Raw genomic sequence first — 27,871 nt, 5'->3', positions numbered from 1 at the left:
GTGGGATGTTTTTAGAAAAAATCTTTTAGTAATAGAGAAACAAAAAAAGAAACAAGGAGAAAAAAATGACAAATGATATTTACCATATTCGGCGCTGTACACAAACCATTTCAGAATGATCATGAAAACCATATAGAAAAAGAGCAAAAACAAGAAAAGGAACTGTGGAATGTACTCAAGGAAGATTGATTCCCTTCTCTTGAAAAAACTGAAAATAAAAAATAAAAATAAATTAAAAACCAAACGATAATCCACATGATATTGAGTTACAATGATAATATTAATATACAGAATAGAAACAGGGGTCAAAAAAACCTACTTGTAATTCACAACGCTCATGGTGACGCCGAACAACATATGAACCACACCAAAGATGATGGATAATTTCATCTTGAAAGAGTTAGAGAAGATGATTTTGTTCTCCGAAAGCTGTAATAAAAATAACATTGTTTTAATTTAATTCTTGAAATTTTTTGATATGGTATTTATATTGTGACAAATTGTCAATTTGTTGGAGGTGAGACATTATCATTTCTTACGATTATTGTATGGGAAATTCACATTTTGACAAAATATATTGTAAATAGCAAAACATGTTGAATATTTAAAATTTGGTTTTAAAAACAATGAAAAAACTTTATATTTCGCTAATGAGTTATGTAAAAAAGCATGAGCCGGTATTGCTCTTTATGCTCGCTAAGTAATTGAATCCTTGCTCAAATTGAAGCGGGAGAATTCGGCCACTTAATCTTTGCTAGGCTTGGAACTAGTTCCCTTTTTAGACGCTGTGGTGCTATTGGTGACACATGTCAAATTTGACATTTACATAATTTCATACTTTCACCTAAATTTGAGTAAAATACCTGCTTTTATCAATATGGACTTCAATGATTCATCAAGCGATGAGGAATGTAGGTATTATAAATTTAAGGATGATATTCATCTTGTTAAGAGGTATTTTAAGAGTTCCAATTGAGAACAGGTTATTTTCAACAGTTAGTTCATCACAATAATGCACTGACTCCAGCAAAACAAATACTATTTACAATTAGGTTCCTCGCATACGGCGTCATGCTGGTTAGTGTGTGGGAACTCATAAAAAATCAACTCGTAAATTGAACCCAAGTAAAAATAAACATCATTATGACAGTTTAGTTTTGCAAAGAAACACGCTCCTCTATTAAAATCATAGAAAAAAACATGTAATATTGGTGATATTGCTTACGACCTGTATAAGGATTATGTGCTAATCTTTTCATGACAACTAAGATAGGATAACGAGCAACTGATATACCGGCCCTTTGTAGTGTATCTAAATAACGAACTTTGGATAAATGGTCAAATGAGAGCAATGTTTTATTTTTAATACTCACTTGCCACGCTGGATCGGCACCCATCGGATAAGGCATATCAGAGGTATAATCATCCTTTGGATTGAGCTGCATGTTAACATTGTTCATAACGGTGGATTCGTTATAATTAACCCGCCAACTCGACCCAAAGATATTGACGGATTTGGAGAAGAAATCGTTGTAGATGAAGCCCGTGTACATGGAGAATAGACCCATGAGGAGGATGATGTAGCGGCCGGCAAAGAAGATATTCCAGATCTCGTTGGTGCTTTTCATGGCTCCGAATTTCTTCTCGAAGATGCAGAGTGTGGCGGCGAAGGCGGTCATGATGCAGGCGTGTCCGGTATCGCCGAACATGACACTGAACAGGAAGGGGAACGTGATGATGGTGTACAAAGCTGGAAACAAATACAACAAAATTGTGAATACATGATAATTTTATAAAAACCACCTTCTGCAATAGCAAACCCCTTTCGAATTTGGATGCAGTGTATTACTAAGAAGTAATTATTAGAAGAATAAGAACAATTTTTTTAATGCATTTTCAATTTTTGTCTTAAATACCAGTGTTTATTTTTTATAAATGTCGTTTTCATGACATAAAAGTAGTGTTTTCATTTTTCAAAGCCTGTCAAACATTAAGAATCTGTTAGTTAAAATTTAGGCCGTTCCTACATGGGTCGATAAGAAATCAAAAAATTCCAAAATAAAATAATTAAGTAATAAGAATTTAAAAAAAAAACATGAATACTTTCGAAATAATTTTGTACCACAGTGGTGACTCGTGTGCGAGTCGACGAAGCGCAAAATCTCCTTTATTCGTAACGCATGCGGCCAAACGACCAGTGAGGTGTAGTCTAAGTTCTGTCGGAACCCGTCGACCAATCACACTGGGTATAAATCTCTTATATATACTATACCCAAATAATAAAACATATCAGAATCAGCGGTTATTGATCTATGTGAATATATTTGTAATATTGTATGTTATTAAATGTAAGTGTGCGTAATGTAAATTTAACACAACGAACCTGGATTGGCCTCCCGGTAACTGGCAACTCCGTAAGCGTCAATCAATGCCTGGAAGCTCTTGGTGAACTTGTTGGTACGGTTAAAGGTCGGTGGGTCTTCGGAGGTCTCGATGCAGTTCAAAAACGAAGGAATGGAACTTCCACAAGCGTTCTGAAAAGTCAAGTTCATTCAAAGTTCATCAGTCATTTTTAATTTTATTATTATAGGAGAATTTTATATGCCACCATTAATTTAGTAACAAAATCGTACACATTTTTCATCTTGACTTCTAGTCAAACGACACAGAAAAGTAAACACATTTTTAAAGGTGTGAATTAATCAATGTCACTACTCTTTCATCAATGTGTGAATTAACGCCACTCTTTTTTTTATTCAGTTAGAATTTACTGTGAAACTCGCTTGACAAAACGTTTTTTATAAATTACTTCTAAACAACAGTATATGTTGTATTTTCAATTGCATATTGAATATTGAAAAAAGCATTTTTGTACACTTAAAATTGAGTACTTCAACAATTATCCTCGAAGTAATTTGGCAATGTCCAAATAGCTAGAATATCTTAGATTAACGCAAATCTAATCATTTATCTAAAATCAGTGAAACATTGAAAGAATTTGGCAGAAATAATATTCTTAACCAAAAGCAGAAAATCTTCTTGCCTAATAATGAGAGTTGTAGAATGAAATAAAATCATGAAATGAACAGATTTTTCTGTTTGAATTATCTAGGCAATTTGCAGTGATATTTCCATCACAAGCAAAGAAGATCTTAAAATATAGAAATTAGAAAGGGTGTAAAGAAGAATTTAAAAATCATCAATAATCAGAAAATCTTTTTGAATAATCCTCTGCTAAATTTGTTTCCATTGTAAACTTCTCCCTTTCCCTCATTTTGGTTTAAGTAAACCCTGATGAGGCAAGCATTATTCACGAGGCATGTCGGTTGTGTCTAAACAATAAAACTAAGCAATTATTAATGATATATCTAGAGATAAACTCACGGATCCATCAGTCAAGGCCTTCTGCACGTTGGATAGGTCGGTGACGGGCACCCAGCACTCTCCGATGAGGCACTTCTTGGTTACGTCCATGTTGAAGAGGTTGAGCGTGTGGTAGATGGCCTTCATCTTGCGGACCATGATGGACCAGCTGGCCAGCTGCTTGGCCACACTGGACAGCACGCGCTGGCGGTGGTCTTGGGTTTGGTTCAATACCTGGACAAGAGAGAGCACATACAATATTTTGTAAAATTATCAAAAAAAATATTATTTAACTTTTTATTTGATAGGGCATGAGATCACTGTCTGGACCCAGTAGTATCCGTTGAGTATACATAGTTGAGAAGTACCTGATTATTTAGATCTGAACAGATAGCAAAACCTCTCTCAACTTGCTCGTTATCTTAACACACTTCCGGCGGCAAGGGTTTTATGCCGGGCCTACTTGCTTACTTGACAAACATTCCCGAGTTACGAATAACCTGACAATATTTGAAAATCTCCTACTACCACCACATTAAGCGGAAAATGTTGCTTGTGTTGTAATGGAGGACTTAGCCAGCCGAGGAATTGAACAAACTACGCCTGGGTGGGACCCAAATGACATGCAAACTCAGCCACTGACCAGTCAATACTTTGAGAGAATAATTTATAGTTGGGGTGTGGTGAGAACTACATAAAAAATTAATTAAAATACATGTATTATTTTCAATGATATAGCTGTTTAAAACAAAATCTATTTTCTCAAAAGGACCCTTGTTTTCGCCAGCTTGAAATCTGATAAGGGCTCACATAACTCTGCGCGAGCTGAAAATCGAGTAAATTTGAAAAATTATTATAAAGATGAAAATAAAATTATTGTTGATTTCACATTCTTATTAACATTTTTTAACAACATCACACATCTGCCCTGATGATGGACACTGTAATGCTGTATCAATATCTCAATCAATATTACCACTCTCTAGCTGAAAAGTCACAGATTTTTTCTACAAGTCTTCAATTAAGCACTTTTTGGTTAACATTGAGGTGTGATAGGGGCCGTTCAAGTTTTATGTAACCACTATAGGGGGGCAGGGGGGTCTTTGCTTTGCTTATTTTTGATGAAATGGGGGGGTGGGGGGGTCGAGATAGTGATTACGTCAGCACTGCTCAGCAGTAGTTATTTTTTTTTACACATTGGCAACCCACACATTGTCTATGTTTGAAAACCGAATACATATTCGGGGATTCCCACAAATAATTAATACGTTTAAGTAGGTACTCGCTTAGAAGCGAATGGGGGAATTACCGCGCGCTACTCACTTGTCAAAATTTCTTCCATCAATCTATTGTTTCGTTTCAGTACGATTGACGATTTGACGTGTTGTAAGCAAATCAAAGCAAGTTAATATTTGTGTTACCGTTGATCCTCTTTCGCCAAAGTTGAATTGTTTATAAAACAGAATACATTAACAGAAAAATGCATATAGGTACCAATTTTTACGTAAGCATGGGAGGGGGGGGGTAAGAGCTTTGCTTACTTTTGGTGACAAGGGGGAAGAGGGGGTAAATAATTGTAATAAATCTGCTTACGTAATACTTGAACGGCCCCATTTCAACTGTTTGATATTTTTATAAATAAAAGATAATTTAGCAAGAGCATATAAAATGTTTTCCGTGGAAGCATCACTGACGCACTCATCGGATAAAGAGAAGTGATTGTAGCAATATGATGGAGTATCTAAAATCTGTTTAATGATAATGAAGTACGAGTAGGATACTGACTATTTTTTTCTGTTTAGAGTTAAAGATATACCTAAATACAAGGTAAAGGTAGGTGTAGAAGGTAAGCAATAAAATTTAGTTTTAACCCCTAAAGCCTCTGACATTTTGCAATGTATTCCTCTTAGGAGAACTGTGAAAATACATATTCTGTAGAAAATATTTTCGTAGTACATTACTCAAGACAAATTCAGTGTTTTTTAATCTATTTTAAAATAAAATACTGTTCTTTAAAGCAGATGAAAGACTCTTTCAGATTCTAGTATTACAAATAGACATACGTAATTAAAAATACAAAAATTTTGAACATGAACAGTTATAAAGTTTTTAAAATCGCTTACGGATGTTTTTTATTGTGTAAACTGTAATTACTACTTTACACAAAACTAAAAAACATATTTAATTAGACAAAGTTATTGGCACTTCACTTTTTTTTAAATATAAAAATATTTATTTAAATTATTGAATCTTTAACTAAATAGTATAAAATAAAGTCGCCATCGGCGTCTGTTTGTTTGTGCGCTTAGTTCTTCTAAACTACGCAACGAATTATGATATAGTTTTCACTATCATTTAGATAATTCCTTCCGGAAGGTTTATAAATATATACATAATACGTTCATATTATATTTATAGAAAGTAGAGAAAAATCTATGTTTATCCTAGAATTCACAACTTCAAAACATTACTCCAAATCATTCACAACCCCGAGCAACGCCGCATACACGTCAGCTAGTTTATTATAAATGCTAAATGTTGTCTCATAGAATTATTTCTAATTTAACATAAAAAAAGTCACCGGAGGCCAAAATTTAATTTTCATTTTTTACTCCAAATAATGCCAGGAAGCACTGGTTAAATTAAGTTAAGTACGTCCCTTAACCCCTTGTATAATAATGCTAGGAATCACTGGTTAAATTAAGTCAAGAACGTCCCTTCACCCTATATATTACCCAAAAAGAGTCTACGGTTGTTAGTTGTCTGTGAAGATTATCTCCCAAAATTGCGCAAGGGGTTAAGTGGCTTCTGCAGTACCTATAACATAAGTCAACAAATTTGGTGTTATATTGCACAAGTCGCTACCGCTTCCAACTAGTTAAACTATAACACCTCTCATTGTGTATTGAAGCAAAGTTTAAGGAAATGGGAGAGGGAATGTTGGAAGAGAAGTAGACGGGGAAGTTTAGAAGGGAAAGTAGAAGGGGTGCTAAGTAGAAGGAGAACAAGAAGGAAAAGAAGATCCTGAACAATTAACTAGTACATACTATAAGAGACTGATCATGTTCAAGCAATTAACTAATACTAAAACAGATTGGTCATGTTCAAATAATTAAATAGAACTTAAGGCTGGCCGCATACATACGTTTTCCGTATTCGATTTCCGAATTCGTTTTCCGTATTCGGACATCCGAATGCACGGAATCAGTAGAAAATACATTAACTGCCGCACACGTTCGTTTTAGTTCCGAACGGAACAAATTCCTTACGCACGTTCCGAATGCGAGCCGGCGCGTTCGGAGAAACCGAATGGAAAAAACCTAATGACGTCATGCGGAACGCAGCTATTGCATACAGTTTGTTTGTGCCGACGCAAACGTTCGGAAATTTCTGTTCAGTAATTCAGTGTTGCCAACGGATCTTGACCTAATATCGCCGTTTCTCATACATAAGGTAGCGTAAAGTAGCCGAATTTGCTGTTTGGTGGGACATGTTTAAAATTGATGTTTTTACGTGAAAATAAAAATTTCGTGGGGGGGGGTGGCTAGAGAATTTCAAAAAAATAAAATTTGTCCCCAGAAAATAAACAAATTTCAAGAAAATATAAAATTTGTCCCCAGAAAAATAAATAGCTTAATTAGATTTTTTCGGCGCCGATTCTCGCTCTGAGTAGCCTAAATGGCGATATATCGCCCTTGTTGGCAACACTGGTACTGACGTTTATACATTCCGAATGAAGAAAAACGAACGTTTGCGCTAGTCTTACGGAATTCCGAATACGGAAAACGAATTCGGAAATCGAATACGGACAACGTATGTATGCGGCCAGCCTAAACGGATTGGTCATATTCAAATCCAATCCAAGTCATCTGTTACCAAGTCTTAACACGATATATCGGCACGACACTTTATGCCCCTTGAGTGCCGATATAGAGGCTGGACCGTAGAAAAGTCTCACGTTTATCTTCCGGTACGAAACTTGGTCACCGCATGGGGAACACGTGTCCTTGTCACCTGCTCAATCCACATTGGACTTATAATCAATTATTTTTGTTACTATGTTTTTGTGCAAGCATAACGGGAAACAGTGTCTTAAAAATAATAAATATCATCAGGCACTTTATTTTTCAGTGGATTATTGACACTTCTGATGAGACTATGAAAAAACAACAAACGTGCCTAAAGAGTAAAGGCATCCTTTCTTAGAAAATGCCCGAGAGGGTTGTCCCAAATAGAAAGGCATGTTAAGGCAATAATATTTCTTACATAGCTGCAGTGCCATCCAAATGAAGTAACAATTGGCTGGAGAAACTCACCATGTTCAAATCCTCGAGCCTGGTGCGTACACCCTTGACCATGTCCTGCCTCTCATTGTGGGAGTTGGGGCAGGGGTACAGCGAGGCGTGGAAGCCCGTGCAAACCTTCTTGATGCGGGACTTCAACTGCTCGCCTTGGAAGAACGCCACAAACACCGTCTTGTAGATCTCATTGCCCTGTACAAAAATAATTATTACATAAAACAGAAATAAACAAATCATTGCTGTTCAATATAATGTAGATCTAATATTCTAATAATGTATAGTTGGTGAGTGATGATGGCTATTCAGAGTGGCTAAGGTTCTTCAGCAATTCAATGGCATCCAGCATGGCATTGCTTCGTGCAACATTACCGCCATCTCGGGAACCATTTATTAGATCACCAACACCTCTGATATAGGTCACCCCAATGGTTCGCTCGGTTTGATGCCCAGGTTCATGGGATGAAATTTAAGATCTGGGCGATGGATGCATCTGCCCACTTGCTGCGTGGTGGGCCAAATCGGGAGATACTGGTTGAGGGAGTCCTTTTGACCTCTCCACCGCCTTGCGCCGCAGTGGGAGAGATGGATTCATATGTCTGTCACTCCTGGATACACAGATCCCTAGATTCCTATCCACCACTCACACCTTTTTCCTTCCCAGAGCTTCTTCCACACAGCATACGCAAAGATGAGAAAATTATTTCTTTGAAGCCTCCTGTTTTGAGTTAATGTAAAAAAAATAATTTCTGAATCTCGGAAGCATAAGACGTAAATGAATCATTTACAGCTGTTTATGGTGGAGTCGAGAACTGCAAATGAACATGTATTTAAATGTCTTTTAGTACTTGTAATTGTGTAGCACTGGTCAATCTCTCGTTAACTGGAGTATATTTCAGACAAGAGGTGTTAAATAAACTATTCAAACAAGGTGTTGAGTGAACTTACGGTGGCAGGGTCCTCCAAGGGCTTGTCAAGTTCAGCCTGACGCAGGAAGACATTACCGCGAGAGATACGCCACAACATGCGCTCGAATCCAGGGACCCTCTCCCTTTGAATGACTCCGGCCACAAAGCCCAGGCGGCCACGGATAGCTCCGGACTGCTGGGCATCCTCGGGTATCAGGGCCCTACAATATCAAATTGTGAGACAACAATATAAAATAACAAAGTGATCATTTCGATTCCTTGACAAAACGGAACATTGAAAAAAGTGACAGAAAAAATAACCTAACCTAATCTAATCTACTCTTACATAACATAACCTAATCTAAACTAACCTAACCCAAACTAACCAATTATTTTATTATTGTTATGTTTTATACCAATTACTTCACGTAAGCCCCGCTTAGCGGAATTTCTACCAATTTAACACTTCGAAAATATCTGTAGATTTGTAGAGCCGAAACGGTAATTATAAGAAATTCCCTCAAGAAGAAAATCAACAAGTATGCTCCGAAAATTATTAAAAACACATTTGTTCTGTTATTTAACATATTATAGGTATGAAAAAATTCCCAGCATATCTCTAAATGCAACTTAACCCGTCGTATCCCGGGACCGCATATGTGAGTGCGATACATTATTTTCGAATTTTAAAACACAAAAAAAAAATATATATATATATTTATGTGCGATTTTAACCCTTATGTATAAAGAATTTGTATGAAGAACAAGGTCTCAATCGCTTGGGCTATTCTCGTTCTTTACGCAGCAAATACCGGAAAGACTTCTAGCTTCATAGATTAATTTTAATTAATTTTTCTGTGGAATGCTAAGACATTAATTTTGCCGGGTTTTTAACGGTCGTAGTTACGTATGAAAAAATTCCCAGCATATATCTAAATGCAACTTAAGCATATGTCAAGAGATTTTTGGTGTATTTTAAACGAGTGGTGTTTAATTAAAGATTCACACAATTTTCGCATAATTATTTCTGTTTTGTTAATATTAGCATGCTCCCTATAATATTTCTATTTACATATCTCCCTTTCAAACTATCCTCTTCTTTTCTTTAAACCCTTACTTCGGAGCCTTAAAATAGGCCTTAAGCCTCTCATAAAAAACCTTGAAACAGCAATACCTGATAAAATGTATTAAATGCGAATAGCTCTGTCCAGACAGTCTACAAAATGCACCAAACGAATTTCCAATTGGCAAATAAATAATGTAGCGATCAAAAGGGCAAAACAAAGCGATTATATTCACTAAATGATTTCATACACATCGTTTTGCCTTTGATTGCTTAATTACTATTATGTATGTTCGGATATTTCCTTTTAGTGTTTGACTATTGATTGATAATTGTTTGTACATGTCTCGCTAATGCGTAGCACTTCTCTCAGAGTCTGGATGAAGCCATTGATGACTTTTTAAACAATTTCACAATTTTTTAAAGAAAATTAATTAAGTAAGTACCTTGTTAGAGAGTCCATTCCATTGGCTTCTTCTTGTTCCGTGAAGAAGACCTGGGTCTTCTCAAGCACATGCTTCAACTCTGTCAGCTCCAAGAAGTTGGACTTCAAGTTGACTGCATTGTGGGACAGCTCTAGGATCTCATTTTCTGTTTTCTCTAAATGAGCCTGAAATAAATTAAAATAAATCAATTTGAAACAAGAGTTTTACAAATACAAATAATGACTAGTTACTAAGGTAATGGATAACTGGACATAAATATTATTTGCGGTTAGGTTCAGAATAGATAATATAATAAAACAAGTTGATACTAATTGAAGAGGCAGAATAGATAATATCGGGAAACAATTTACTAATTGAAGAGGCAGAATACATAATGTCATAAAACAAGTTGATACTAATTGTAGAGGCTGAATATATAATACCAGGAAAAAAAGTTGTTACTAATTGAAAGGCAGAATACATAATGTCATAATACTAATTGAAGAGGCAAGATAGTATTATCATGAACAAGTTGATACTAATTGATGAGGCAGAATAGATATCATCATGAAACCAGGTGATACTAATTTAAGAGGCAAGATAGTATTATCATGAAACAAGTTCATACTAATTGACGAGGGCGAATAGATAATATCAAGAAACAAGTTGTTACTAATTGAAGAGGCAGAATAGATACAGAACAGATGAATTAATGGAAACATTAAAAATCTTCATAGAATTTAAAAATGAAAAGGCTACTATGGTCAGGTTTTGATAAAAAAAAATTATTATAAATTTAGGTTCAGTATAAATTGAGATATTCTTTACGAAATCATATGAACATGCAACTTCTTTATTGGTTTGTAGTTTGTAGCCAACAAAAGGATATTTTGGGTTCGGTTACTTCACCTCAAGGTCGATGATCTCCCTGGGGTTGGGTGCGCGGGGTGGATCACGGTCCACATCGGGTATGGTGACCCCGTCCTTGTTGACCTCCGCCTCAATGTAGCGCAGCTTTCTCTCCATCTCGTCGCAGCGGCGGACCTCGTTCACAAACTTGCGCTGGAACGCATTTACTTCAACGTTCAGCTGAAAAAAAAAAATGGTTATAAAACTTTTCCCAAAGAGTATCCTAATTTTGGTGACCGGATAACTCATCAAAATGACAATTCAACACAGCTATAAAAGTGCTATAAAGTTATGAAAAGTGATGAAACAAAAACTAGGTTAAATAGGTTACATATGTAACTATTTAACCTAGTTTTTGTTTTATCACTTTTAATGACTTTGTACATATAACCTTTTAAAGGTGTGTTGAATTGTCATTTTGAGAAGTTATCATGGAACCCCTAATTTTATATACTAAAAAGAAAGACAAACATTCTGAAGTTACAAATAATCTGACAATTTTTGAAAATGTCCTACTACCACCATTATAAGCGGAAAATGTTGCTTTTACAAATGATACTTAAAAAGACCCATTCTCATGTGAAAAATGTTACCAGGTAAACTGGTGCATGGGTAATGTGAAACATTTCTGCATAATGCGTAATATTATTCAAGTTCAATGAATTTTTAATTTTCAAAACTTGGAACTACCAGTAGGTACAAAAATAATTGTATTAATTAGTAATTATTTATTCAAAATGTGTATTTGTTTTGTTTAAATGTTTGACAGAGTTTAAATGAATTAACATTATAATTTCATTGGATAGATGTATTAATTTATCAATATTCACAAATGAGTCTACTGTTACAAATTTATAACCGCACAATAGTGATTTCCCGCAATGCAGTCCGCAAATGGTCTGAAACTAGAATTTTAACACCACTTGGAACAGTTTCCTTCGACATGCGTCAACAGATGAATCCGCAACTGGAATTTTAACACATTATTCGGAAGACAAAACTCCTTTTAACTTAAGATTGAATCTTTGTGCAAGTCCACAGATTACCTTCGATTTTAGCAGCACATAGCCTGCAACTATAATTTTATAACTGCACTTCAAACACGAGAATGGTTTCCTTCTTAAATGAGTCTGTAGATGAATCGACAATTGTAATTTTATTTGTAAGCGAGTCCCTAGTTTAGTTAGCATTATATTAATAATTTCTCATTATACATTTAATTCCTTATTAGTAAAATAATAAGAAAATAAAATAAAAATACAAAAGGGATCGCCTATTTATTTTTGTCTAAACTACTTTCTAGTTACGTAGATGCATAAGTAAGTACCTGTCGGCTATGTTTTACCCTTCTCTGGATTTTGTAATAATGCCTTAAAAATGTATCTGAAACACTGTGAAAGAAAACAGTTCTCGCATTCTGAAAGTAATTTTTTTATACTATTTTTATGTGGTCAGCAGGCCGCACAGAAAGTGCTCGCGGCCGCACCAAAAAGCCTTGCGGGCTGCATGTTCGCCACCCCTGGTTTAAATATTCCAACAAGGCTTACCAGGCATACTAGGCTTCTTCATATAGAAGCCAACAACACAAATAATTCAGTTGGACATATTTATGATTCTTTGCTAACATACAAAATACATTTATTATTTTTTTGTGTGAAATAAATTATTTTACAAGTACTAACACTTAATTTTTCATTAAACCTTTAATTAACAGTCTAATTAGAATTCCTGAACATATAATTCTTGATTTCAGAATTTCTCTTCATCTCTCCACACACTTTCTTCCATTTTATTATTATTATTCATATATTTATTCATCAATTAAGATTAAGAACCATTCTGATCCCAGGTGAAATTACTAAGATTTTTGTATGGACTTACGTAATAAAAAGTAAATAGGTATCTTGGACAGCAAAAACATAGACCATTTTAAAGCATTTAACAAACATCTTGAAAATTTACCATCAACAGCTGTGGAAAAAATTATAAACATAAAACAAGGATTAATATTAATCATAATTAGTTAACCTAATTTATTAACCTAATTACATGAATCTCTTAATCCAGGCAATCAATTCAACAAGGGGGATTAATAAATTCTGCACAAGCAAAAATAACAACATATTATGTACATTGTTTGTGATTGAGGCATTTTTGCATGATTTTCAATTACAATCAATCAAATTGACAAATAATAAGACAGATTAATGAAAACTGAGTAAATTCACTATCGTTGTGATAAGATAGCAAACATTACAACCTTATCAACTCAAGAAAATAAATAAAATTCTCAATAATTTATCCGATACTTTTAGAATATAAAAATTGGTTCCGTAGAATTTTAGACAGTGTCGATTCAAATCAGTTAGCAATGTAATGTTCAAGCAACTTTGCTGATGAATTTTAATAATCAATTTAATCAATTAGGAAGTCAATTAAAGCCTTTTGAATCAGCATTACAATGATAAACAGATTCGGCCAAACCAGAGGTCGCCAAACTTTTTTGTCCCGAAGACCACATGCCGATTTTTTTATGTTTTGGATAGACCCCAGTGATTGTATGCCCAAAATTTTTATTTCCCTAAATTTAAGAATTGTTTTGTATGAAGCAAAAATTTGCTTAGACATCACATCACTGGGATAGTGTTTGTCTCTGTCATTCGTATTTATAAATAAATAATTAAACAAGTCGTACAAGTTTGAACACTTTGGGAATGACTGGGCTAAACCAATGGCAAAATTAGACAATAGAAACGCATGGCGTCAAGTTTTAGGTAGCAGTATTTTTTAAAGTACAAATAATTAATTTCAATAAAATTGATTTAAATTTTCTATCTCGCATCAATTTAATATTGGGGTCTTACAATACATTTGTAGTTTCAAAAATAAATAAATTGTATTATAAAATCAGCTATGATAATCCGTTTATTTGTGTAATATTGTGCCGCACTCTACTTAAATACAGGTACCTATACATAATCTCCAGAAACTGGGTTGTTAGCACTGATAAGTGTCAGATTACTGCTATGCTAGTATGGAATGGTAATCAGTGTCTTAAGTTGTCCAAGGAAAAAATAATCTTGTCAGTATAATATATTATGAAATTTGGGCTACAACTTAAGTCCCCCAAAAACAATACATTACCAAGAAAACAAGTAACGTTGAAATATTCCTAAAATGATTTACGCCCGTTCACAAAGAGAGGGGGAAAAATGTCAAACCGACGATAACTTACGTCTAACTAACCTCTCCTTCATTTATCTGAAAGAACGGAGCTTACAAGAAGGAGCTCTCAACGACAGGACACAGCCAGGAGAAATGCCAAACACCTGCCCAACATTAGTACACAAGTGAAATTTTATATATGAGAATGAGACGTTTTCATGAATCGCTCTTGAGTTCAACAACTGGAATGTGGGATGATTTACCGGCAATGAGTTTTCTCCTTCTTACAACTAAAACCCTCCACACAGCAACTCAAGAACAAGGACCAGAGGGAAACCTCAGTTCCTTCTCTGTGGAGTTAATCTTATGTAATATATTATCTATCTATATATATGTACCTATTTTATTATAAAGCAGAGTATCTGTGGCGGGGTGGCTTTGTTTTTTATACAGGTCTACAGTTTTATTCCAAATTGATGAAATTTTGCACACTTGACCTTTAAAACAAAAGGAAGGTCAATATCTACAGGAAATTTCTAAAATCCACCCCATCCCCAAATCCCAACCCTTAAAGCAGAATTTAAATACTTCTTGATGAAATTTTGCAAGACTAGACATTCAAAATAAGAGGAAAATTATGATAATAAAGCCGAGAGTAATAACTAGTAACATAATATATGCGACACAAGACGTTAATAGGGGTACGCTCAAGGCTCACATTTTAATTAATTCCAACGAATTTGTAACGATAATATAATACATTTTAGGGCGATCCCTACGAATGTAAGTTATTTATATTTAAGATTAATAAAAACAGTACCTTAACATTTAACCTTCCAGCGGGCGCGTTGAGAAATTTCCCTTGAGCGGGCGCTTGTCGTAAATTTTACGTCATAAAGTTTTCTCCATGTAAATGGTGTTTTCTTTATACAAATGTTAGGGAATTTTTTTAAGGAAATGAAAAATGATAATAGGCAGTACTTTGAAATTTGACTTTCTTAAAAAAAACGAAGCAACACTCTAAACATTTTAATATTTCAAAACAAAATTTGTTATCGACCTATTTAGTCAGAATCAATATTCCCATCCTTACAATTGTTACAAACCACCTCAACTGAAGAATGGTTCTTGCATGTAAAGGACTGGCAACGGCAATACTTCATTGATGCTGAGGATTTTTTCTTATCCAGTGCACATAACCGACAAACACGGCGTTTTGGAAGCTTATGTTTTCTTCTTTTGTCATCGGTTCAACTGCCCTACCGTAACTCACTTTGAGAAAAACATTTATATCTTGCGGTAAATGTTTGACATTTGATTTGACTCTAGCATAGCTCGAAGCTCGATGCTTACAACTAAGTGGAAAGAGTGGGGGAAGCGATAAGGCGCGTCTGTCGTAAATTTTACGACAGCGCGCCCGCTGGAAGGTTAAATATGTTATGTAAAATGGTTTGAAAATTTTATCAAATGTTTTTCAACTATGAAATTAGCGGTAAGCACCATATTTTATTTTTCTAGACAATGAATAAGTAATATCCCAAGGGATTCCTGTAGAAACATCTGAGATTTTGGTAATACGTTCATCAGAAATAATTCAAATAAACCCCAAGGAACGATCAATTTCCTAGGCCTGCTAGGAGAAATTTGACCGTAGATCCGTCCATTACATTGGGCCATGCACCGAATATTGTTTTTACACGACTTCATCACTTATGTCGTTAAGATTTCCACTTTATTTTAGAGATTTGCTAGGGGAAATTCAACCGTCTGTCTAATACACCAGGGCCGCGAGTCGCATATTTGCTTCTTCACTTAAGCCGATAAGATTCCGACATTATTTTAGAGTATTGTGTCATCTTAAAAAACTAATTAATTATTAGATACTTACATCTCTGAACTGCACAGTTCCATTCTCTCCCAGCTCTGACACCGAGGTGTACGCCGCCTCGGGTTGGATGAAGAGCTGACAGAGAGCCATCTCCTCACTCCGGAATAAGGCCCCCATGATTGGAGCACGTCAATCTCCTCCTTCACCAACAATACTGGAAATAAGAAAGTAAATAATTAGATAAAAGCTACAACACAATTCAACAGAAAAGATGAGGATTTTTTCTAGGACGACTTAAATACTAAAAACAACAGGGCACTGAGATTTTTATATATGTGTTCATAGATGGCGTTAATTTAATGCACAGGAGCAAACAAATAATTCTTCTTAATAATTTAAAGCATAACTTGCAAAACTGTATTTTAATAAAATAATTAAAATAACGCCATCCATCAACGCATAGATTATAACGAACGTTATGTTTAACCTTAAAGATAAAATTAACAACTCTCAAATGAAAAATGAGAGAAAAATCTAGTTCAATGAACTCAAATTTAACTTATATACTTACCTACCTATAGTTAATTATTTTAACTGTAAATTTTAAAATTTGAACTGATTTGTCAAGAATTAAGACTATCCCGTGATTTACCGTGATAATGAGGAAAAAATCACAGTAACATCTCCATTATTTAAATCTATATCTCTATTAAAATGTTCCGAAAAAGAACTGTAAACTGTTTTCGTTACAATGCAACATTTGAAAAAATAAAATGTTAGAAACAATGGGTCAGCATTAATAAATAGCTCTGCTAATTTCAAACAACAAAATAACATTTGTATGTCATTTGGCTGAATGTATGATTTAAAAATAACTTTCTAAACTGGAATTTGCTTGACAAATAATATGGTAACCAATCTTGAAAACCAATACTTTCTTAAGTGATTAAAATTTGAATAGCTGTCTAGTTATCAGTACAAAGTTCGATTTTGAAAAGTGATATCTAACTGCGACTTATCCTAAGCCAGAGTGACAATTAGAAAACAATTACGTCACCGCGAGCATTAGAAAACTTAAGTCAAATATTTAATCTAGTCAACAAACTAATCAATGAGGTTTTTCCACTGTTTGTTTAGTATCGAAAAAAAAACAATAATGAAGGTATTTTTATGTTGACTACTCGTCTTTTATTTTAACTTTAGTTGGTTTATTTGATCGTGCCGTAAATGAATGCAGGCTAACACGGGATTATTTAATTACAATTTGCATGCATGACGTGTAATGATACATGTATGGCGAACCGAAACGCGAGCCGAGCCACGAATTACGGGAAAGGAACGAAGCAACTGCAAGCGGAGTTTCGCGCCATTTGGGGTTGCTACGTTCCTTTCACGTAAGTTGAGGTTCAGCTCGGCAGTTCGGCTCGCGCATGAATACGTACAACAATTACAAGGTAGTTTGTGTATATTTTATTAGTTTGATTTGGAAAATTATTTCATACAATAATAGACGAGGCATCATAATATTATAGTGGGTACCTTAATAATACGTCGTTGCACGTCACATATTACAGTGGGTACTTTAATAATACGTCGTTGCACGTCACATATTACAGTGGGTACCTTAATAATGATTCGTTGCACGTCACATATTATAGTGGGAACGGGTCGCTTCTACGATTCGTTCTTAAGTTCAACAGCTCGGCTGTGGAACGAACTGCCGGCCTCTGTGTTTCCTCCCTCCTACAACATGGGACTCTTCAAGACCCATGTTCACTCCTTCCTCTCCACAAAAAGACCCTCCACACAGCATCCCCAAAGATGACATAGGCCCTGAGGGAAATTATTTTCTTCAGGGCCTCCTGTGTGGAGTAAATATTAAAAAAAAAAAAAAAAAATTGGGTACTCTAATAATACGTCGTTGAATATCACATATTACAGTGTGTACCTTAATAATGCTTCGTTGCACGTCACATATTATAGTGGGTACCTTAATAATGATTCGTTGCACGTCACATATTATAGTGGGTACTCTAATAATACGTCGTTGAATATCACATATTACAGTGTGTACCTTAATAATGCTTCGTTGCACGTCACATATTATAGTGGGTACTTTAATAATACGTCGTTGCACGTCACATATTACAGTGGGTACCTTAATAATACGTCGTTGCACGTCACATATTATAGTGGGTACCTTAATAATACGTCGTTGCATGTCACATATTGCCAGCTTTTGTGTAATTTTAATTTATTTGACTAATTTTACAAAAATTATGCAAACAAAAAATGCAAAAGCTAAAGACTACAAGAATAAAATTAAATGCAGAAAATCCCTGAAATTTTAAATAAAACGTTAGTAATCCAGATAAGATTCTTGAGATGAAATTTCACCATCAATCCCTCAATTATTAATACATTAATGTTTCACGAAAATCGCGCTTTACTAATTGCATTTATTATTATTACAACCGAATTATAAGAATTGCAAGAATTCGGAGAATTACAAAGCATTACAAAATAAATTACCTGTCGGCAAACTCACTTGCGAGATGAAAAAGATTCATAAATAATATAATTACATTTAACAAGTTTAACAGGTATATCAGTTAATGTTCTGATCTTATAAGAACATTAAAATGATCTGAAGATCGAGAGACAGCCTTGACCTAAAATCTACTGACCTTCTTGGTTAACAAGAATGGAGAACTGCACGCTCAAGTAGGTACTCAACACAGGTGAGATCCCTAGTTACCATAAAACTGAGTCACCGATATAATTACCCATGTATGAAAGAGTCAATAGATGTCTGCCTTAAAGCGGAGTGTTTTAAAGCAGGTAGGTACACGCCTAATGTTTTCATAGCTTCCGTGTTTGCAGACTGGAATAATAATGGATTTGGGTGTAATCGAGATTGCAAAAACGGTAAAAAAACAACAGCGAAATAATTGTTTATAAATTGACCAAATGGAAGTTGTGTTTATTTTCAACCACGCATCCTGTGTAATTTTAGATGGCATTTTTGTGACCCGTGTTTATTAATTAGTCTAGTCGCGGTAATGTTTTAGCAGAGGCATATTGACCAACGGGGACCATTCAATAATAATGGTATTTCTCTATGAAATTCTAAATGGTTTAGTTGATAGTCCGGTATTGCTAGAATTGATTCCGGATTCTACAACGTAATACTATAAGTCAGGATTTATTTCAGCGCAGAAATTCTGGGACTAACTACCATATGTATTCCTCTTTGCCCAGAATACTAATGGAGGGAAAAAATTATACGACACCAGTGGACATCTTTAATTTATCTTTAAACAAATATAAAATGTTGTAATAATAATTATTGTTCTTAATATTCTTATGTAAAAGCACCGAAAAAGGGCACTAATTAATTAATTAATGGCTGGTAATGACGTCAGCACATTACTGCATTGAGTTGAAAGTGCGTTTTATTCTAAAGCGTTAATTATTACCTACGTAAGCCAGAATCTTAACGACGTAAGTAAAGAAGCCGTGCACTAAAGTATGCGACGCGCTGCCCTGTGTATTGGACAGACCTGCGATTGAATTTTCCCTATCAAACCTCTAAAATAATGTGGAAATCTAAACGACATAAGTGATGCAGTCGTGTAAAAACAACATTCGGCGCGCGGCCCGGCGTAATGGACGGACCTACGGTCGACTTTGCCCTAGCAGGATTGGAAAATGGATGTTTCAGTGGGGTCTATTTTAATAATTTCTGATGAACGTATTACTAAAATCTCAAATGTTCCTAGAGGGTTCTCTCGGGAAGTTACTAATTCATCATCTAGATCTATGAAACCCCGTTATTAAAAGTCTTATGTCGCCTTAACTCTCTGTCTGGCTAAACGACCCAACGTCTCCCTATATAATACCTTGACTTGTAAATGTACAAAAGGCACTCCCTGTGCATATGAAAAGTAGAAAAGGATAAGTCTTATAATTTCAACATATAATATGAGTGTTTCCAGTCTGGGTATTTTGATATCGATTGCTAATTATAACTAATAACTCAAAATAAATGTTTTTAATATCTTTAAAACATCAAAGGTGCGGTTAATGAAATAAGCTGTTCTGACGTACGAGTATATATTAAACTGAATGTTTCTTCGTTTGTGGGTAGGTACCCTATAGAATCAAAAACTACCGGACCGATTTCATTGAAAATTTCAAAGTTTGTTCTTATTGGTGCCAGGAGTGCTTAGAGAGGACGAGGAAGCCGAGGACGCCTAAGACAGAAATGACACGATCAAGTATAAATACTTTTAAAAAGAAAGCCTTTTCAATTTTTACGATAGTGTGCCACCTTAAAAATGCACCCAGTTTGCAGGTACACCAGAATTCACTCAAAACTTTACTGAAAAACATTCATAACCCCGAAAAACGCCGGATACACGTCAGCTAGGATATTATATAAATCACTTATGTTTGCCCCCGTTCTATATTATTCGTAAAGCAACTCTGAATGTTCACTCGGAAGCCTTTACAAGAATGGTTTTCCTGAAATCGCTGATCAATGTAATCAGTAGTTAATCACAAAATAAATTTAAAAAAACCATACTTATTACACTAATTAATTAAACAGTGATTGATATTTTATACATCAATAACAAAATAAAAGATTTGATAATCTGGAAGCACTTGAAATAAATAAATTTCTCAGTAATAATGGAGAATTCATTTTTTTATTTTTTTATTTAATTAAAATCAAATTTAATAATATAATTATTAAGTTCTACAAGTATTTTTTTGGTGTTTGTTATTGTTACAGCTGTTTTGGCTTTCAAGGCCGCTTTCAAGGCCATTTTCAAACTGTCGAAAATATTATATGTACTATTAAATTTGATTTCAATTAAATAAAAATAAAAATAAATAAATGGAGTTCTACGAATTAAACATTAAATAGAGAAATCATTGATAAAATCAATTAAAATTAACGTGTACGTGTAGTTCCACATTGCATGGCAAGTTTTACAAGTTCTAAGTAAATCTCTTGTCTCTCTTCCTCCCACTTTCTTACATACCTCGTTGTAAGTGCGTACGTACAAATATACTTAACTATATTTTCTTTTTAAATTTTCTCTCTTAAGTATTGGGTTACGGTTATTACAGTATTGTGTTACGGTTGGGTTAGCCATGTTGCGGATTTTGCTAATTTGAATCTCTTCAAATTATTGGTAATCCGGTTAAAAACGTGATTGCAGGTCCTCAACGAATGAATGGATTTGTTTCCTGACAAGTTTTTTCAGTAAAATACGAATATATTATCACGATGTCGGAATGCGTGCTGCTAAATTACCTAATACTCTCGCATTTCGTCATTATATATTATCAAGGCAAATGCAGGTGCATGAACACGTGTTCCGATATATTAGGAATTTACTAAACTATCCGTTATTTTTTCTTTCCATTTTTTTGTTTTAGTGCCTTGAAGAAGGCACGACCGTGACTGCGAAACCTCTCAATCTGACTTTAATCTCAAATAAACTAATGTAAAGTAGAGATCAGATTTATCAAAGTAATTTATTCAAAAATCAACCGGTAAAACATTTTTTTTTTCAATAATGCATCTATTTTCAATTTTCGACCTAATTGCAACATCTCTTGGCCGGCTAGTTGCCGATTTCAAAGTTTTTTTTGTTTGACTGAGGATTGAACCATCCTCCCCAGGGACTGACTAAAATGAGTGAACCGCGCTATCGCTTAAGTCAAATCGTAACTGAATGGTACCGAAATATATTTCGTATATTAACTGCTGTAAATTATTATAATGTCAACCAATTTCAAAGGAATGCGTGTGTGTGCGTGAGTGTAGCCAAGAGTAGATAGAAGGCATTGTCATCGAAAAAAAGTCTAACTGTCGAGTTTGAGCTTGATCGAATGTCGGAAAGTGGGTTAATTTTCACATCCAGGATACCATTTCATTCAATCAATTATCTATTCATTATTCATTCATTGAAGAAAACAAAAAAAAGATTTTTTTTTTACATGGCTACTTAACGAATAGCCCTGGGCTATGACTAGATTATGCCATGATGTAAAACTAAACTGCTCGTTTTATGTATCATGTCCAAAGAACAACTTACAATAATAAGATGTGGTATACATAATTGGTTAATGGTAGTGTTATAGTCAGTGTGTTGTATGCAGTATGAAGAAAGATCCCGATGTCAAATGGTTCAATTAGCCAATAGAGGATCGTCCGTAATGTTGTCCATACGTCCAGCACTGAAGAGGCAAAGCGGTGGACCTATGTTTATACACCGTGTTACGCGCATATTGTAGGTAGGTACTCGCTCGTCTTAATTTTTGACACATCAGTTCCATTTTGATAACGAAAATTAAAATAATTTTCTTTTAAATTATTATATCACGTATTTTTGGTAGGTAGGTATGTTATCGCTTGTCTGAATTCTTTTCACAATCAGTTCCAATTTTGAAAATTACACTTAAATTCAAAACAAATAAGAGTTCATTGAAACAGAATTACAATCACAGTCAGACCCACAACCTAAATTAGTTGATTGTTCAGATTGCGAGTAAAAAAGGATACATCGTATTTTTTGGAATAAACCGGTTTTTCGGGTGATGAATAATGAATTATAAAAAGAGGAATATGGTTTTCGATTTGTAAAATTTGAAAAAAATACGAAGTGTATTTTCGTAAGTCGATATAAGTGGACTTTTACAAGTAGTATATCCATTTTTCAGAAATTACAATTAAAATAATAATAAAAAAAGCACAAGAGTTAAAAAAATTACTATAATAAATTAAATAGATTTATTAGTATTATCTTCCTCTTCAATAACAATTTAACAGTTAAATGTCTGGTTGTCCCTCCCTGACAATTTCAAATTGTCTAGGTAATTGATAATTTGAAGGAAGTGGATTTATTAAAAAAATCAACAAACAAAAAACAAGTTTAAAAAAAAAATATCATTCATCTATTTTATTTGGGCCATCTATTGAGCCGGCTTGAGCCTTGACTGAGGATTGAACCTTTCTCCCCAGGAACGATTCAATCGCGCTAACAACTGGGCCAAATCCCGATTGGGTAGGACCGATATTTATTTCGTATATCAACTGCTGTAATGTCATCAGATTTCAGAGAAATGCTTTCATGTCCGCGTGTGTGTACGCGATTGCCACCAAAATTTGATAGAATGCGTTGTCATCGAAAACGAATCTCAGCTCGATCGGAAGTCGGGAAGTGGGTTAATTTCCGCTTCCAAGATATGCATTAATTATTTATTTATTAGAGTTATTATAAAACATTGATATTCATTACCGAAAACAAAATTCAAATTCAAATAGATGCAATTAAAAACCAGCACTGAGCCGGTCGTAATATATTTTTTTATTATCGCTGCAACATTAAACTGTCCTTCAAAACAACTTCACACATAAAATCAGAACACTTTGACTGCCGTGCTGTGTCTTGATTGCGACAACAATCGGATTGTTCATAAAAAACTTTAATTAATGATCATTCAGGTGGTTTTATTACAACTATTAACAGGAGAAATTAATCCAAACGATATAACCACACATTACCAAACACGCATAATCAGTTATCAACGAAATACAAAATCTACTTTTCTTCAACGAGTTTTTTTGGTAAAATGTCGATTGTTTTTTTTCTCTGTGTATAAATTGGAGCATTGCTAAATAAATAATGTTCGTAGCGCTGGTTGGTTGGTTGAGCGGTCACTAACTGGATCACTACTACAAATGTTGACCAGTGCAAGGCAATTTGACTGAAATAAAATACGTTAAGGTGAAACACTACGAAGTTTTAAATTATGTGTTATTGCAGATGCTTTAATTAAATACTGCAAGGAGAACACATCTTGGCCTCTGTAGTAATCGAATATATAACATCTTTTTCATTATAATAATAAGAACTGCTTTAAAGCCATAAGCTTATTCCGAACAAGTACCGATTTATAAAATATTTCTCTTTAACACTTTAAGCTTTCAAAGTCTTAAGTAACATATGTTATTTTTTAAGATAATATCTATACATTTGTAAAGCCGAAACGGTAATTATATGAAATTGCCTCGATAGAAAAAAATCGCAAAGTAAAAATTATTAAAAACATGTTATGTTCTGTTATAGGTTAGAATAACATCAGAGTATCTTTAAATGCAACTCAAGCAATTTTCGAGATATTTTTGCTGGTTCCATGATAACTCAACACAGTGACAATTCAATACACTTTTAAAAAATGATATAAAGTCATTAGAAACGATGAAAAAAAAAATATTTTAACCTTACCTAACCAAGTTAATAAACTTTTTGTTTCATCACTTTCCATGACTATATATAACTTTTTAAAGATGTGATGAATTATCATTGTGATGATTTATCCGGTTACCATTTTTGCTATATTTCAAACAAGTAGTGTTTAATTAAATATTTTCACCATTTTCGCTTAATTATTATCGTATTTTGAAAATAGCACACTCCCTCTTAACATTCGCATTTACGTATCTCCCTTTCAAACTGTCTTTGAAGGTTTACTACGGAGCCTAAACAAACAAGTCTATCGAGCCGATGACGATGGACGAGTGCTGACGGAAAAGCTGATGAAAAATGTATAGAATGATTCCGAAAAGCAAAGGTTTAATGACAAATGTTTGTAAGTTTGACAGGAAGTTGTGACGCTAATGTATGTAGTTAGTATAAAAATATTAAACATTTCTGTAAGTATTGAATACCATAATAAGTGTGAAAGTATTGGCGGCCTTTGAAATTAATCTTTTTATCAATCACTTTAATATGGTTTCTATAATAATATTATTTTTGTTTTACCATAACATATCCCTTTCCCTGATGTTTTATTTGTTGTTCTACAAAATATTATTTTGTTATTCTTACATAAATCATGTACGACTACCATAATATGGGCATGGTAGTAGAGAAAATCACCAAAATTGTCATCATTTAAAATTTATTTTAAAAAATATTAAAAATAGACGTGCATTGATCGAGTACATATGGATATTACTTTGAAATAGTAAAACTTAAATCAATAACTATCTCTTCTTCCGTTACTTTGTGGCGTCATTTTTAATGAAATGGTTTCTTTGTCAGGATATAATAAGAAACTTTTGGTTCCGAAACTTGTTGATTATTATTGATAAAAAGTGGTGTATGGAAGGGTTTCATTTTCATGTAACCTATAAAAAGTGGTGTTTAAAAGGGTTTCATTTTCATAAACTGTATCTATCTATAAATAATGGTGTTTAAAAGGGTTTCATTTTCATGTAACCTATAAAAAGTGGTGTTTAAAAGGGTTTCATTTTCATAAACTGTATCTATCTATAAATAATGGTGTCTAAAAGGGTTTCATTTTCATAAACTGTATCTATCTATAAAAAGTGGTGTTTAAAAGGGTTTCATTTTCATAAACTGTATCTATCTATAAATAGTGGAGTTTAAAAGGGTTTCATTTACATAAACTGTATCTATCTATAAAAAGTGGTGTTTAAAAGGGTTTCATTTTCATAAACTGTATCTATCTATAACAAGTGGTGTTTAAAAGGGTTTCATTTTCATAAACTGTATCTATCTATACATCTGTATAATATACAGATGAGTGTCTCTTTGGGTGAATCATTTTACATAATACATGTACATATTGGATTTGTACTATTGTTTTTGTGAATGAATGAATGAATGCAAATCTTGGAGGTGGAAATTAACCCACTTCCCGACATCCGATCGAACTGAAACTCGGCAGGTTGACTTGTTGTAGATGACAATGCATTCTATCAAGTTAAATATTATTTTTTATACTACTATCTTTGGTGGCAATCACGCATATACGCGCCGAGATATATATGCATTTTTCTAAAATTGGATGACATTGCAGCAGTTAATATACGAAATAAATCTCGGTCCTACCCGATCGGCATTTGGCATTAGTTTTAAGCCATTTTTAAAATTCACAACAGTTTAAGAGCCAGTCCCTGGGGAGGAAGGTGGGACGGACACGCCGCCTCCCGCGCTCCTTGCAACTTGGTTTGTTCCCCTTTCCTGATACACTCGTCTATTAATTTGAATGGTTCAATATAAAAAAAATATATTTCTAAGACGAAGTATTATGAAAACTTAGAAACTCCTGACAGTCCCGACAGTGGGAGTGAAGAACAATCGCTAAATTGAGAGGAAATGTTGCACCGATTGTTAAATTCATTTAACGAAACCACCCATTCTTTCTAAAATAATTCATGCAGGTAATGTAATTTTCGAATTAAATAAACATCTTCGATATTTGGCGAAAAAAACTATTATAATTCGGCTTTGGTGACAAAACGATGCGCCGGTAACTAACTATTCAAACAAAACACCTTTAAAATGTGTAATTAGCAACCCGGATAGCAGCAACTCAAACAGATGTTTGAAGATACGCTGACAACTGAATTACTGAATCCCAAGCGTAATATATCATTATTACGTAGGTACTTTACGTAATTCGACAATAAGTAGCTAGCAAACAGTACACCAAACGCTGAATTAAATAGCAATTAATAACAACAGCTGTTTTAAGTTCATCATTGCGATCTGATTTGAATATTTGACATATTTCTCAACTTATAAATACTAATTAGAAACGATACGGTAGTCGCGCGGTAAACAATGCTAAATAAAAAGCGAACGCATCTCCATTGTTGATCACGTGTCGAATCACCGTTGTCACGAGTTACCCGCCCACCTACCTCAACGACAAGCAAAACAAAGCCACCGAGTAAAAAAATAAGGAAAACTCAACGATTGTATTTTGATAATGTGCGGAGTGATTGTTGCTTTTTTACTCAGGAGCAGAATCACGGCGTCTGTAGTGGCGGGTCACCTGAGAAAAGCGAACGCAGCCGCGGATCACGCGGGAAAACGCCTCGGTAATAGGTAGACGGAAAATGGAGTATTCAACAATTTACTGTCAAATGGAGATTAAACACGTTTATTAAGACGTCATAAAGGAGGAATAAATCAATCATTATCAAATAATCATGTGGCATAAGACCAGACCGATAGCGAAATATTACAATAAATGTCTGGGTAATTAAAAGAGTCATGTTTAAAGTAAATAAAATTAACGTTTGGAAGTACATTATTATGTATTCTAGGTGTGGGGTACTTTTTCCTACGTCGTTAATATTATATTTACTGTAATAAAAATTAGGCACCTGCAATATGTCGCTATACAGGGTGTCCGGGGGTAAAGTGCGCTAACTTCGGAGAGTGATTCTACTTAATACCTGGCTGGTCAGTGGCTGAGTTGGCATCGCGTTTGGGTCCCACCCAGGCGTCATACGTTTAATGGCTCGGCTGGCTAGGTCCTCCATCACGATACAAGCAACATTTTCCGCTTACAGTGGTGGTAGTAGGAGATTTTCAAAGATGGTCAGGTTATTCGTAACCCGGGAATGTTATAAATAGAAAATATACATAACTTTTCTCGAAATTACAACGTTTTAAGGTAGTTTTTAGGTTAAAAAAGATGAATTGTTTGTATGGGAAATAAATATTCTTTTAATTCCTATGTCTGTGCTTGTATGGAAAAATATTTTAGTATGGGAAAAAAAATTTGGAATTTCGAAATTTATTCATCTTGTTTACTTCTACCATCACGTAGAATCACCTCCCGAAGTTAGGGCACTTTACCCCCGGACACACAGTATATCGAGAAATTCAGCGTTCATTGAAACGTAATTTATTGAAAAATCTAATGGTCCATTATCGATGGTCATAAAAATTTCACGTAATCTGAAAAAATACAACTATCGAGAGAAAAATAAGGAAATATGCGGGAAGCAAAAAGTTTAATTTACCCCATTTATTATGAAATATTGTAATATAAAATCATGTTAAGAAGCT

General features: G+C 34.2%; 1 protein-coding gene across 3 annotated transcripts in view; it reads right to left on the bottom strand.

The window, feature by feature from the left end:
• Nucleotides 1–27,871, bottom strand: part of Vha100-2 (V-type ATPase subunit a family protein Vha100-2) — a 94,499-nt gene that overhangs the window by 6,471 nt on the left and 60,157 nt on the right. For all 3 annotated transcript variants that reach the window (XM_089632330.1, XM_089632332.1, XM_089632333.1), the window contains exons 2-11: nucleotides 16,020–16,173; nucleotides 10,967–11,146; nucleotides 10,079–10,242; nucleotides 8,610–8,790; nucleotides 7,680–7,856; nucleotides 3,385–3,597; nucleotides 2,384–2,534; nucleotides 1,374–1,750; nucleotides 320–429; nucleotides 84–208 (exon numbers count right to left, since the gene is read on the bottom strand). In XM_089632330.1, coding sequence (XP_089488456.1) covers nucleotides 84–208; nucleotides 320–429; nucleotides 1,374–1,750; nucleotides 2,384–2,534; nucleotides 3,385–3,597; nucleotides 7,680–7,856; nucleotides 8,610–8,790; nucleotides 10,079–10,242; nucleotides 10,967–11,146; nucleotides 16,020–16,136 — 1,795 coding nt within the window. In that variant the 5' untranslated portion in view covers nucleotides 16,137–16,173. The remainder of the gene's footprint in view (nucleotides 1–83; nucleotides 209–319; nucleotides 430–1,373; nucleotides 1,751–2,383; nucleotides 2,535–3,384; nucleotides 3,598–7,679; nucleotides 7,857–8,609; nucleotides 8,791–10,078; nucleotides 10,243–10,966; nucleotides 11,147–16,019; nucleotides 16,174–27,871) is intronic.

This window comes from Hesperophylax consimilis, chromosome 6 (genome assembly GCF_061612785.1).
Source record: "Hesperophylax consimilis isolate HC1 chromosome 6, BYU_Hcon_1.0, whole genome shotgun sequence".
NCBI lineage: Eukaryota > Metazoa > Arthropoda > Insecta > Trichoptera > Limnephilidae > Hesperophylax > Hesperophylax consimilis.
Note: the sequence above shows the minus strand (reverse complement) of the source record. Positions and strands in the feature narration are given on the sequence as shown.